Consider the following 15657-nt stretch of genomic DNA (forward strand, 5'->3'; position numbering starts at 1 on the left):
TTGAAATACTTGATTCTGATTGGTCAATTGTGTTATAAGCAAAACCTGCACAAGATGAAACTTCTAACTAGTCCATGCAAAAAGTTACATGGATTGCATAATAATAATAGTAATAATAATAATAATAATAATTATTATTATTATTATTTATGTATATGTATAGTCATAATGTATAATCCTCTAGTCATTGTTATAAAACATAACCTAATGTTCATCCTGAAGTGATTAAATTTGCCATAATGACTGGTTGACTGTGCATTATTCAGCTTAATACACATGCAGCTGCCTAACAAATAAATAAATAGACATTGATTAAACATTAATCTGAGTTGAAATTAAGTGATCATGTGATAGGAAACTGCACAGTGTTGAAAAAAATGAAAACGACACAATCAGATGTAATAGCTGATATCGTAAATATGCTGATATCGCAGAATGACACGATTGACCAATCAGAATCGAATATTCCAGAAAGTAATACAATAAAATAATCAAATCACTTATAAACAAAAAACATAATAAAAAATAACCATAATAATAAATTACTATAACAAATTAAAGGGGCAAATGGCACATCTGTCTTTTCAGGCAAAGGAGTCTGGCACATCAAATTCATAATTTAATAGCTCTCCTCAATTAGAATATTGGGCATGGAGCTCATCTACTATACAGTATATCATGTTCGCTGAGTTCACAGTATTAAGCAGAATGGAATAATAGTGCTGTTTATCAACACCTTTGACACCCTGTGCTATATACTGTACCAATTTTGCCTGAATGCAAACCCATTAACTCAGCATTTAGGTTCCTCCACAGAGTTGAGAGGCTATATTCAATTATCTTTTGAAGCTTCACCTTTTCATCTCTGCATATCCCACATCTGTTCATCTGGACCTCTAAAGCTCTGTTCCTGCACACTGTTTTATTTCACTGTCTGTTCTCTTCTCTCTATGCCTGAGTCTGACATCTAGTGCCACCTGCCTTTGCACTCGGCAGTGTCTGTCAGCACAACACTTTAGCCTTGACCAAATAATTAAACTGTGTTTTCAGAGAGAGGGCTGAAACATCCGCCTGTCTATCTGACAGGGGTGATAACTGTCGGAAGTGATACTTTGGGTGGAATACTGTAGGAGGTGGGAAAAAGCTCTTTAGGAAAAAAAATGCTCATTTAAGTCCTCCTAACTGTTAATAGGCATTTAAAGCGACACCATGTAATTTTTCAACCTTCATAATAAATTTTCAAGACCCTTGTGATAGTACATCGACTTTAAATAGGTTGAATGACATGTCTACCATAGCCTGACGGGGTCTGTATCGCTTTTACTCGTACTTTAAAACTTAAGGTTTCTGGTAGTAACCAGAGCACAAAAAAACTACAAAAGTCGACTGCTTTACGGCATACGTCACTTCCTCCACACAATTTGTTTTTAACGTGAATTTTGCTGGACTTATGTGACTTTGTGGCACTGTGTTAGTGTCACGGACCTATGACTTGGGTGACCCGGGTTCGATTCCCATTTAAGGCAATTTTTTATATAAACTCACGATCTTGATTCATACATAAATGCGATCTTCTTTATAAATGACGGCGATTATCTTGCATATAGTTCCCTGTATTCAGATGCTGCATTCACGTGTTCGCGTATTTACCTTTCTTACTGTCTATGTATTTACATTACAATCCAGGATGATATAGCAGTCAAACTTGCTCAAACTCACACAGTGTAAAACCAAACCCTATTCATTCACCAATCAGATCCGAGCGTTTCTCTTTTCTCTCTTCCTCATTTGCTGCATTTCGCTGTCACTCGCGTGACGTATTACAAAGCGGCAGACCTAAACACATTGGTTTACTTGGATTTGGAGCGACAATTTTCACACAAAGGAGAGGAAAAATGAGCGCCACTACAGAAAATCCTGGTGGCGAGGGAGAGAGAGAGACAATGCAACAATATTTGTTTCGAAAAAGGCAAGGAAATACTTCTGGTCGTTTCTCAATTGGAAGGCTGCAGCCTCCGGAGGTCAAATATGCAGGCAGCATACGTCATCAAGCCTGGTTTATTAAGGTAAACTGAGCATTACATTCGCAAGTCATAAGCATACTGCAACAATTTACGATTAACTAAGTATAATAGTCAACTTTATAATTGTTAATATTTTGAAATAAGACAGTCTTGATGACGTATGCAGCTTAGACATACGACATCCGGAGGCTGCAACCTTCAGACTGATAAATGGCTTCTGCCACGAGTTCCTCATCAGAAAGTTGTAACATGACTGCGTTTCTCCCTGTTGTCTAAAAATGTTGATCTTTTAGCATTTTAAATGTTTAGTTTTTCGTTTAGTTTTAAGGTTGGCCAGTTCTTTTCCTTTGCGACAGTGCTGCGGCGCTTGTGGCCTCTAGGGGCGCTAGGCGTGAAAAATACATGTCTAGCGCCCCCTAGTGGCCAAAAAGTTTGGCGGTGTGCCTTTAATATTATGCAGACATTGTATTCCTCTTTCTAAAATGCAAATATACTGCACTCCAAGCCAGAACCAATTAAAGTTTTTTGATCAAGCTTTTAAACTGCTTTTCAAGTTGCGTTTTTAAGCAATTTCAGATCATTGAAAGGAAAATTGTGTAGTCGGCGAAGTAATTTTCACAAACAAAAAAGCCAAAACCTTATATTGAACAATTATAATAGATATTTATATTTTAAAATATATGCATATATAAAGAGTTTGGTTCCAAAATCTTGATTTTTAATTGCACATTCCCATTAATATCAATCAAACTGCAGTTGGTTTGTTTTGATTTAAGCCTTCATAACTAAAAAATACAGCTTAATAGCACAATAAAAACATAATAACATAAAAAAATAAACAGCTTTTGACAAAAATCTTGTTTTGGAACCAAACTCTTTACATACAGTATAAGCCAATATGCATCAATGCACGTGCACACAAACGCGCATGCACGCGTTTTAGCTAATATGATTTTGATTTTAGATATCAGACGGACTCCTGTACTGTCAGATATGTTTAACACAGTATCGTATTTAAATCTACAGAAATCTATACATCTCCTTCAAAATCAGTGCAAATAATGGGGAAAAAACTGCCTATAGACCCTTTTACTGTTTGTACACAATGATGACGTGACAACGTATGCTCGCGCATCTTGGCAATGGAAGTATGGCAAGAATCAGCAGTGAAGCAACACAGACAGAGAAAAGTTATTTAAAAAAATGACTTTATCAACTTTTTCAACACTGATACCAGATCCGTGTACTATAGTGGAGTGGATAGAAGACGTTAGCAGATGGCCAAATATAAAGTGGCCAGATACATATATACGTATATTATATTAGTGCAACCAAACGCAACAACCAGACATTTTAATGCTGGGAAACCGTTTTAATAAACTTTCTGAGTTGCTAACACGTTCGAACCACTGGGGAATGACACCACTTCTGTTGCCAAGATGCGCTTAAGATTAGCTCAAAAGTATTGTGTATAATCCTGCAGTTATCAAATACTTGCTTCTGCAGAGCGAACAATAAATAGCACCTCACCTCATTGCCATGGACCATCAGATGATGAGTAGCGACCAAAGCCTTGAAGACCACAATCCAGCTGGCATTTCCTGCTCTCTCAAACAGGGTATCAGCCATCTGAGGGATATTGACATTTGACTCCTGGGTTGCCTGGATCAAATCTGCAATGAAATATAAAATTGCATAGACAAATTAAACTAACAGGCACACAAAAACAACACCATAATGCTGGCAAACTCAATTTTTTATTAAGCACAAAACAATCAGTCATCATTATCAATTATGAGAAATACATTCAAATCAAATATTGTTTAGCTTTCAACAAAGCCTGTTCAAACCTTCAAAAGACACAACACACAAAAGCAGCTCTGAAAAATGCTGAATGTTGAGATTTGTGCATTTTTGGCTGATTAATGTATAAAATATTAATGTATAATATAGCTGCAAGCAGCGATGCCGGGGTCAAGCCGAAAAGGGCACCGAATGAAGTATTGGTTGATGACCGTCATGATTTAAGATTTAAGAAGTTTTCAGTAGATTAAGGCAAATATAGCCATTTTTCAAATCTTGAGTGCTGTGTAGAAACAATGGGTTTTGCCTCAGGTCACGTTTGTGATGACACCCACCAAATTTAATATACATATGATTAAGCAATGTTGAAATATAGCCTCAAATGACTTGACCACTAGGGGGCACTGCACTAAAACAATAGATGGTGCCTCAGGTCACGATTGTGAAGACACCCACCAAATTTGGTGTACATACGATTAAGCAATGTGGAGATATAGCCTCAAATGACTTGACCACAAGGGGGCACTGCATCGAAACAATAGATGGTTCCTCAGGTCATGATTGTGATGACATCCACCAAATTTGATATACATACGATTAAGCAATGTTGAGATATAGCCTCAAATGACTTGACCACTAGGAGGCACTGCACCGATACAATAGATAGTGCATCAGGTCATGATTGTGATGACACCCACCAAATTTGGTGTACATATGATTAAGCAATGTGGAGATATTGCCTCAAATGACTTGACCACTAGGTGGCACTGCACCGAAACAATAGATGATGCCTTGGGTCATGATTCTGATGACACCCACAAAATTTGATATACATATGATTATGCAATGTTGAAATATAGCCTCAAATGACTTGACCACTGGGGGCACTGCACCGAAACAATATGGTGCCTTAGGTCATGATTGTGATGACAAATCCAAATTTGGTGTACATATGATAAAGTGATCTGGAGATAAAGCCTCAAAACTCTTAACCAGTAGGGGCACTGAAAAATTTACAAGGGCTTTCAAAAAATGTCACTGATGAACTAGGTGGTGCTGTAACAAAACATTCCATACACCCTCAGTTCATGACATTTACAAGTTGTGAAACATTCACATATTCATACAGTGTCAGCCACACAAGAGCCATCCAGCTCATCGGGAGCATTTGGGCTTAGATGTCTCACTCATGGACACCTCATCACTTGGTCAGGTGGAGCTGGGGTTTGAACCACCAACCTTCCGATTTGTGGACAACCTACACTAACCACTGAACCACTGCCAATACACACATCAATGTGCAAAACCTTTGCGAAGATATAGCCTCAAATCCATTTTCGTGCTCGCCATTATATTTGTTGATGTGCTATACAACAACTGACAAAAACTTTTTCTCTAGAGTCTAGATTGTGTGTACCAAATCCAAGCCAATCAAACGAACACTGTAGGAGGAGTATTGAAAAAGTTGGTATGCTTTGTTATTGAAAATGGCAGACAGAAAACGTTTTGATATCATTTGACTCGTCATGCCTCAAGGAATCTAACAATAGCACTTTCATGAATTTAGACTCAATTTTGCAGTAGTTATAAGCAAAAAAAATCACTTTTCAATGACTGTTATGACTTATAACTCATGGACATCTTGACACTTGGTCAGGTGGAGCTGGGGTTTGAACCACCAACCTTCCGTTTTGTAGACAACCACCACTAACCCCTGAACCACTGAACCACTGCCAATGTGCAAAACTTTTGCGAAGATATAGCCGCAAATCCATTGCGGCATGCTCATCAACATGCTCAAACTAGGTGGCGCTGTACCGAAACTGTGCACGCACCCTCAGGTCATGACTGCCATCAAAACTACCAAATCTCATGTGAATATGTTTAACTTTGGCGAAGATACTGCCTCAAATCTGTTTGTTCCCACTCTGCGTAAAATTTGTTGACGCGGTGTACGGAAACGGATTGGCGAATCGACACGAATTCCATAACTTTTTGCCATGAGTGTCTCTAGATGCTACACACCCATTCTTTACGCAAATTGGACAAAAGCTCTAGGACGAGTTCGAAAAAGTAGGTTTTACAAACAATTCAAAATATCGAAATAATTAGCATGACGGAAATGATGTCATATGGTGCAATCGAATTGGCATGAGCCAAGGAATCAGAAGAAACAAGAATTGTGTTTCTATGACGTACGGGTCAGCAGTTATAACCAAAAATGTAAATGAAAATTTGGACTGTTGGTGGCGCTATCGGGTTTGACATAGACACTCCAAATTTGGTGTGGGGACTATTTGGAATGTCCTCTTTGAGTGTGCCAAATTTCATAACTTTCCTACAAAAAAAGTTAAAATTCAAAATGGCCGACCCCCAAAATGGCCGACCGAAAACCTTTTGGTATCGTTTGACTCGGCATGCCTCAAGGAATCTAACAATAGCACTTTTATAATTTTAGACTCAAGTTTGCAGTAGTTATAAGCAAAAATAGCCATTTTTCAAATCTCGTGAACACTAGGTGGCGCTGTGACGAAACTGGGCACGCACCCTCAGGTCGTGACTGCCATAAAAACTACCAAGTTTCGTATGAATACTCTTAACTTTCGTGAAGATACAGCCTCAAATCCGTTTTTTCGCACTCTACGTAAAATTCATTGACGCGTTATACGGTAACGGATTGGTGAATCAACACGAATTCCATAACTTTTTGCCATGAGTGTCTATAGATCCTACACACACATTCTTTAAGCAAATTGGACAAAAGCTCTAGGACGAGTTCGAAAAAGTAGGTTTTACAAACAATTCAAAATATCGAAATAATTAGCATAACGGAAATGACGTCATATGGTGCAATCGAATCGGGATGAGCCAAGGAATCAGAAGAAACAAGAATTGCGTTTCTATGACGTACAGGTCAGCAGTTATAACCAAAAATGTAAGTGAAAATTTGGACTGTTGGTGGCGCTATTGGGTTTGACATAGACACTCCAAATTTGGTGTGGTGACTATTTGGAATGTCCTCTATGAGTGTTCCAAATTTCATAACTTTCCTACGTACGGTTCTATGGGCTGCCATAGACGCAATGGCGGAAGAAGAAGAATAATAGATAATAATAATAATAATAAGAAGAAGAAAACTAACAATCCCAATAGGGGTCTCGCCCATTCTGGGCTTGACCCCTAAAAATACAGCGCTTTCTGCATCAAATCTAGCATATGTATATTTTTCAAACAAAGGGTGAGCAGCTTTGCTTCAGTATTTTAAAAAGGTACATTTAAATTGGCTTTGCACTACTAAAATTTTACATACAGTACAATGAATAGTGGATCGGACAAGCCTCTCAGTTTCAGTGAAATTCAACCAATTATGTATGTAAAATAGTGTAAGTTTTGATAATGCAGATATAAAGGGATATGAAAGAAACAGGTGTGTAAAACTACAGCGTTGTCATAACCTTAAAGATACTGCATGATGGGAACTCTGTGGTGCACCAGTGCAAAACGGATTTATCATTTTGTCATTCAGTGTGACATCTGACAATGCGGTAAAAAATAAAGAGCAATACAGACAAATAAACAGCCCAAAACAGAAGCTGTATTGCAGCAGTTTGCCCTCATCACATGAAAAAGTCTGCATTTTTGTAGGGGTTAAATGAGGCTGAAATATGCCAGGGGTGTAATGCGATGAAGTCACCTTGACTGACAGAGGAAGGTTACAAACAAGATGAAATTACATAACCACAAGTCCTTACAAAGTCTCTCTCTAAGGGTTTTGGTAGCAGCAACGGGATTACCATTATAACAACATGCTAGTACAAAATCTCAAACCTCTTTTCAAGAGACAATAATATCTAACTGTGTTCTTGGAGGTCAGTGTCACTTTGTTTTGTCCCAATCTAAGTAGTAAGTTAATTGTTAAAATAATTGAGTCTCTGCACTGCATAATAAGAGCTGGTAAGAAAGCAGATTTGTTCAGCCTCATAAACTTCTCTGTAAGACATTAGGATTGTTGTCCTGTCTCAAATGAATCGTTTGGAATATATCTTTGACTAATCGTTGCCACGAGGCAAAACTGTTACTGAAGTGCCATCTGGCCAAAAATTACATTATTCACAGTTGTTGAGGCACCTGGAAAATGAATTACACTCCTGTTTGAATCACACTAATAGAAGAATGAGTCTGTGTATTGTGTTACAGCAGGATATGTAGTCCAGTGTTATATTTTCAAAGCCATTCCTCTCTCTTTAGACTCACACATTACCTAGTCACACAGTGACTTCTACACACAGTCTATGTCTGCATTAAATAAGTATTGAAACATTGACAAAGGTAGTTGTAAAATGCGAAAATATTTTTATAGCGAAATTTTCTGGAAGGCAGTAAACATTAAACATTTCATTAAATGGACAATGTGTCATTTTTTTTTAAAGTATTTTATTAAAAATCAATATCGTCTTTATTCATAAATATGTTAGCAATGTTGTCATACTCAATTCTAGTCATAATTTGAGTCTGATACCGCTCCATTGGGCTATGATTATGAGGCGTGTCTCAACCGAAAAATGCCTTTACACTCAATTGGATAGACCTTCGACCAATCAGAGCAACGGAGTGTGTGAAGTATGTTGAAATGACGTCTTTTGCAGCCTGAGTGACCGAACTGCTAGTTATTTCGCTACAATGACACTAACATTGTGATTATACTAAGTCTAAGTTAGCGAACGTACTACTATGTTTACAACATTTCATTTATTTCACAACATTACGTTTTTACTAAGTCATACAGTAAGACTATCTCTTACCATTTGGTGAACTTCATCCACGACGATACCCATTACGTTTGCTTGAAACATATCGGAGTCTAGCATGTCCCTCTACTTATTCAGAAGACACGATTCCGGGGTTCCGAAAAGAAGCTGGCAACGACTGCTAATTATATCCATCTCGTCGTGCACGCCGAGTTGCATTGCCATGCTCTGTCGATATCTTTTAAACACAGACTGAATGTCAGAATCCACACATCTGAATTCTACAGCGCAGCCATTTCATTGTAAATAGATTCAACACACGCGCTCTTTGGTGACGTGGTTGATTACGTTACTGTTGATCATCTGTCCATCATCGTATAAAGCCCGCCCCGACAATTTGATTGGTCGACCAGCTTTGGGTCTCGCATAGTAGCTCCTCAACGGAGAAACCTCAGACCGATCTTCCTGTCTTTTAAAATGTTGTGGGCGGGGCTAAGATCGGCTGGCACCCAGGCTATAAATATGTCCTCATTGGTGTCAAATAACCAGTGATCTGACTTTTTTGTAAGCTTAGAATTTCTTCTCTTTACATTGAACGGGCAAGTCCAAGGAGGCTTCTATGTCGTTCCACCATATTGAAAAACTATAATAGCAGAGAGGGACAAAAAGCGCTACAAGTTTCTACAACGCGTTTTCGTTCAGAACACGTGAACCAGCTGAAACGGACAAGGAGATCAATGAGTACATAATGGCTATCATAGTTGCAACACGCATTTGGAAAAAACGAGGCAATAGAGAGCACTATTCGTTTGAATGCAAAATACAATCTCACCACTAGATAGGGGAAAATCCTACTTACTGTCCCTTTGACATTTTTATTATACAAAAATCTTAAGGTTTATATTTTATTCCTAAAGATTAACTCGTCAATTAAGAAAAAAACGCTTCCCTGCCATTATACCGCATTAATCCTCCAGGTGGAGACTTCCGCAACTTATAAAACCCAGAAGTATCGCCCCAGGGCAAACAGCTGTATGTCCGTGTATGATTTGAGAATCGCTCCGAATCTGATCTCTAACCTTCACAAAAATGAAATTATCTCAGCATTTTGCTCAAAATTTGGTGTTGTTAAAGAAACCTACCCATAATCCCAGAAGGCGAAGCACTGCTACTTGTGCGGAGTGATTAGCGCAACACAACTCTATGCTCCTCACCACGGGGCTTCTCAGGTGCTGGTAGCAAATCACTCCACCCAAGTAGCAGTGCTTCACCTTCAAAATAACATCCACATTACCCCCTATTGCTGATTGGCTAAGAGAGTGTTGTGGTGCAGACTTATTTCAGAAATCGCTAACTGCACCTTTAATAGTGCAAATACCACTTTAAGCTATCTTCAGTAATGCTGTCTAGCTGATAACAAACACAACACAGAAGTGGGGAGCATCCAACAGGACGTAATTTGCTGTAAAGGCACCGTCCATGGAGAAGTCAGGAAAAAGGTAGATAGGATAAATTATACAAGTCTGGATATGGAATAAGGATTGGAAAAGTACTGAATTGTCAGTTGAAATGTAAATGGAGTACAGTATTTATCTGTCTTTTAGAGAGCAGAGAAAAATTATTCAGTCTAAATTGTTTCCTGTTTAACACTTTAATAATCTACACAGAATGTTTTCTGTGATTGTAAGGCTTTGGGTAGTGTATAGAGGTATGTTTAAAAAGAGAAGTCATTGGAAATTCTCCCCACATCAGCTCATGACCTGCCACTGATATTGTAATCAGCTCCAGATATTGAACAGGGAAAGTGGCATGCGGGCCAAGCTTATGGTCGATAATAGGCCACAAGGCTGCAGGGTAGTTTTTCAGGCTCATATGAGATGGTGGTGCAGCTGTACATACTCACCCGTCGTTCAGACCGCCAGCGAACTTCTGTGTGTGTGCTGTGTGTCACACCGTGAACTCCACTGCTTCACTCCCATTGGTAGTCGCTCCCAAAAATCCCTTATCACTTGCATAAAGTTAAACTTTTCTTAACTTTCTTTGCGGTCGCCAACAGTCACTTTTGCTTGTGTCGCCGGAAGTCGCCAAGCTTTCATTGAAATGAATGAGTTACTGGTGGTCTGAATGGGGCTTCATGATTGCAGAATGCCTTTTTCAAGGTCTGTGTGAATACAGATTCTGTGTTTATTTTCATTTCAGTACTTTGTGTGTGTGTGTGTGTGTGTGTGTGTGTGTGTGTGTGTGTGTGTGTGTGTGTGTGTGTGCAAGCATTCCTGCTGCTGTGTTATTCAAGAACCTTGAGGTTATCGCCAAGTTATCTTCCAATCACTTTTGCTAAATAATTTAGCAAGCTAGGTCAGCTATTGTCTACAGCAGTGGTTCCCTAACAGGGGTATGAGAGGGGACTATTGGGGTTTGTGGCAATTTTTTAAAAGAATTAAAGTAACATGAGATGCATTATCTTGCTCAGAAATACTGTACATCGAAACTCGCACTTCAATAATTATGCTTTGTTTATACTTGACCCATCCGCATGAGCGCCTTGGTGCGTATGGTGAAAATTACATCATTGCGGAGTAGGCAGTCATGCATGTACAAGACCCCATTTCACATGCCTTTTTTTACTGTGCGGCCGGCTCTCCATCTGATAATGATTGACCTTGAGGACATTCTTGATGAGCAGTCCATGCAAAACAAAGCATAGATTCCTTATCTGACACTCTTATAGTAAAGTACATTAAGTTTTTACATAGGATTCACTATTATTGGCTTATATTTGTATTGAATGTACTGCTGGTTAAGGAATAAAATATAAGATTTTTGTATTGTTTGTTTAATAAAAACGTTAATGAAATTATAATGTCTAACTATTTCCCCGCCACTGTTTTTTTTTTTTTTAAAGTTGCAGGCCAACACCAGCATTTTTCATAATTTTCACAAAGTTTAATGCCTTCCAGAAAATGTTACAATGAAAACATACGATATATAAAATGAAAGATCAGAACCTCTGCTTTCAAACACAAAAAGTTTCATCCTATCTTAGTTCTCTTTTTATCACCTCTCAAATAGTTCCCAGTACTGTGTATACGGTTAAAAGATGGCTGTGTGATATGACCTTGTTATTTGTACACAATGTGACTATACAAATCACAACATATCAATAGGAAAATGTTGGCATTAGTTTATCACTTATTGGGAGCAGTATGCTAGCTGGAGCCATTTACTTCCACTCTTTGTGCTAAGCTAGGCTAGCGGTGGGTGCATCAGACAGATTTACAGGACGCACAGAGATGAATAGGGTATGTATAGACTTATCTAACTCTATGGGATACAATGAATAAGCTAAAGTCCCAAAAAGTCGGCTTGTTGCTTCAAGCATCCTGCGGACAAGCAAAGCATAATGGGCAATTTGTAAGACACGTGGATAGAAAGAGACTATTACTGTCTTCAGTGATAAAAAAACAAGAATATTTCCCACTTGGCTGTATAGAGGTAATAGACATTCAAATAACCCAGTTGTATCATGTAGCTCAACTATCAGAGTATTGCATTGGCAATACAAAGATCATGGGTTCAACACACAAGGCGCACACATACTGATTAGACCTGTTTGAGTCGCGACTCTCGGATCTTTAACCCGGATCTTTAAATTAACTCATGAGTCGCGAGTCTCTAGTGTCATTTACCCGGATCAGTTGAGTCCTACTACAATTCATTGTAAAACCATAAACAGCGCCACCACACACACAAACCTCTTTCAACATTATTGATGAGACTTCGCTTCGTAACCGGCTGATCTGTGCGAGAACTGACCCGAGATTCTCACTCAGAGCCGGAAACATTGCAAACTCGAGAGACCCGCGGATCCGCGAATTGACCCGAGATTCTCACTCAGAGCCGGAAACATTGCAAACTCGAGAGATCTGTTCTGACTCGAGAATCTTTCAACTCGTAACCGGCTGATCCGTAACCGGCTGATCAGCGCGAACTGTCTCTCCGCCTCTGGGGGCTGCATAAGCAGGACACAGTTTTTTCTATATTATGCTATTATTAGGCCTATTTTTTAAGTGGTCGACAATACACACACCAAACCTAAAGCCTATAAGCATGTTATCTCAGAAGTGAAAGGCTTTTGTTGTGGACTTGCTTTTGAGGAGACTTCAGTCGCTCTATAGATCCACTAACTAGCTCCGGCTGATCCACGTGAATCAGCCGGTTAGTGGATCTGTAGAGCGAGTCCCATGGTCTGCGAGTCTGCAATGTTTCCGGCTCTGAGAATCTCGAGTCGCGTGGATCAGCCGGTTACAAGTGGGTCTGTACTGAGTTTCCTTGGCGATTTAGCAATACTGACTCAAGTGATTCAAGTGACTCACACAACCCGGATCACTTTAGTGAGTGACTCACAATAACCCGGATCCTAAAAGGAGTCGAGTTTGCCAGGCCTAATACTGATACAAAAACTTTAAGCTGAATGTACTGTTAATCGCTTTGGATAAAAGCATCTGCCAAATATAATCTAAATGTCCCTCAATTACATTCATAGAGCTCTGTTACAAACTAACACCAACATTAGATATTATGCAATGTGTTATAAGTGCAGAACCGTCAGTTGTTAAACCAGTAATTTTCACTCCACTAAAGACATGAGTAGGAGGAGAGACAGACATGCTAAAAAAGCTTGTTTCCTTGACAACAGGTTCACAGCACTTGGTGTCAGGAAAGCAGGTCTCCTTTGTAGTATTTAAGGACATAAAAGCATTTAATTAAGGGATGTATACAAGCATGAAGTGAAACCAAAGGCCAGTTAAAAGCCACTTAATACAGAATGTCCCACTATAACTGTAAACTGAAATCTACACACTGGACATGACGTGTGCACAAACAGCTTCAAAAAAGCAATTCCATACACTTAAGTTTGAAGAGCAAAGCAGTTTTGGATATATATCTGTATTGTTATGGTCTGATATGACCATCCATTGCAACAGGAGTCATCAAGAGCCAGAAATGTACATTGAGGTCAGAAGAAAACTTTCCAACCAATCCTTTCTTTGACATTTATTTTCATCATATGCTTTTGTAATAAAGGGACATCTCACACGAGGCTTTGATTTTGAATAAATATTAACAACTATTTCACATTTATTATACACTCACCAAGAGGATTATTAGGAACACCTGTTCAATTTCTCATTAATGCAATTATCTAATCAACCAATCACATGGCAGTTGCTTCAATGCATTTAGGGGTGTGGTCCTGGTCAAGACATCCTGAACTCCAAACTGAATGTCAGAATGGGAAAGAAAGGTGAAATGTGCAATTTTGAGCTTGGCATGGTTGTTGGTGCCAGACGGGCCGGTCTGAGTATTTCACAATCTGCTCAGTTACTGGGATTTTCACGCACAACCACTTCTAGGGTTTACAAAGAATGGTGTGAAAAGGGAAAACATCCAGCATGCGGCAGTCCTGTGGGCCAAAATGCCTTGTTGATGCTAGAGGTCAGAGGAGAATGGGCCGACTGATTCAAGCTGATAGAAGAGCAACTTTGACTAAAATAACCACTCGGTAAAACCGAGGTATGCAGCAAAGCATTTGTGAAGCCACAACACGCACAATCTTGAGGTGCATGGGCTACAACAGCAGAAGACCCCACCGGGCACCACTCATCTCCACTACAAATAGGAAAAAGAGGCTATTCAGATGGTAGAGTCAGAATTTGGCATAAACAAATTGAGAGCATGGATCCATCATGCCTTGTTACCACTGTGCAGGCTGGTGGTGGTAGTGTAATGGTGTGGGGGATGTTTTCTTGGCACACTTTAGGCCCATTAGTGCCAATTGGGCATTGTTTAAATGCCACGGCCTACCTGAGCATTGTTTCTGACAATGTCCATCCCTTTATGACCACCATGAACACATCCTCTGATGGCTACTTCCAGCAGGATAATGCACCATATCACAAAGCTCAAATCATTTCAAATTGGTTTCTTAAAAATGCAATGACAGCAAACTAAGATCCACACAACAAGCTAACAACTTGCTATAAAGCTACATACCATAATGTATTTTCTCTTCTTATACAGTATGTTTACATCTGTTTTCTCAGGTTGCCAAGATGCTGTGCAACTTTCCTGCAAAATTTCTGCTTTTACTAAACTAACAATTTTGTGATGGTCAAGCTTTATACCCAAACTGATGAGTGTGCTGTAATAAACAATGTTTCTTTAAACACTAGTATGGGAATTTGCAAAAACAGCCATATTCCATGTGCACATGAATGAAGCATGAAAAGCTCTTTTTATTTATAGTCCTCTCCCTGGAGCAAAAACTGAGAGATCGCTCATGTGCCCTTACTGGCAAGAAGCGTTGTAGCATCCAAGAAACCAGAGTAAACCAGCCAATACAGGAGATACAAGATCAGAAATAGAAGATATTTCCTTCTGTACTGCAGATGTGAGCTAAAACATTTAACTATTTCGCCGCCAGCCTTTTTTTAAAAGTTGCCCGCCAGCATTTTTTTTAATTTTCACAAAAATTTCACAAAATGCATTCAAAAAAATTCTTGTAAAAATATATATACATACAAATATATCAAATAAAAGAACAGACCCTCTGCTTTCAAACAAACAATAAACAAACACAAAATGCGAAAAAACATTTCATTCTATCTACATTTTTTCTCTGCTTATAAATAGGCTTGCCGCGATGGTCGGTGAAACGGTGATAACCGGTGCTTCAGCCTCTCACCGGTTAGATCACTTGCCCACCGCGACACCGTCGTTTTGATATTTTCGTGTAATTAATTAAATCATTTAGTTTCGTTAGAGAGAGAGCAAACACTTATAACTTTATGTGTCTGCAGACTGAATTTAGCGGAGCTGAACGCGCGTCACGTCACAGAGCCGCAGGTGTCAGATTTCATTTATTCCTGTCAGAGTGTGCGAGGCAAGCTGACTGACCAGACGAAGGCAGAAGCCGCGTGGTTACTCGTTTTTGTTATAATATACATATATGATGTTTAATATAACAGAGATCGTTTTGTTCTTGTGTTTTTCATCAAGAAAAATAATAAACCCATCATTCA

General features: G+C 39.0%; 1 protein-coding gene across 7 annotated transcripts in view; it reads right to left on the reverse strand.

Moving 5' to 3' along the window:
- LOC129448250 (clathrin coat assembly protein AP180) overlaps nucleotides 1-15657 on the reverse strand; it is a 61031-nt gene that overhangs the window by 33625 nt on the left and 11749 nt on the right. For all 7 annotated transcript variants that reach the window (XR_012371582.1, XR_008645679.2, XR_008645678.2 and 4 more), the window contains one exon: nucleotides 3555-3697. Coding sequence is in view for 4 of the 7 variants with exons in the window: in XM_073872278.1 (XP_073728379.1) it covers nucleotides 3555-3697 (143 nt within the window). In the remaining 3 variants the exon portion in view is untranslated. The remainder of the gene's footprint in view (nucleotides 1-3554; nucleotides 3698-15657) is intronic.

Source organism: Misgurnus anguillicaudatus, chromosome 10, assembly GCF_027580225.2.
Source record: "Misgurnus anguillicaudatus chromosome 10, ASM2758022v2, whole genome shotgun sequence".
NCBI lineage: Eukaryota > Metazoa > Chordata > Actinopteri > Cypriniformes > Cobitidae > Misgurnus > Misgurnus anguillicaudatus.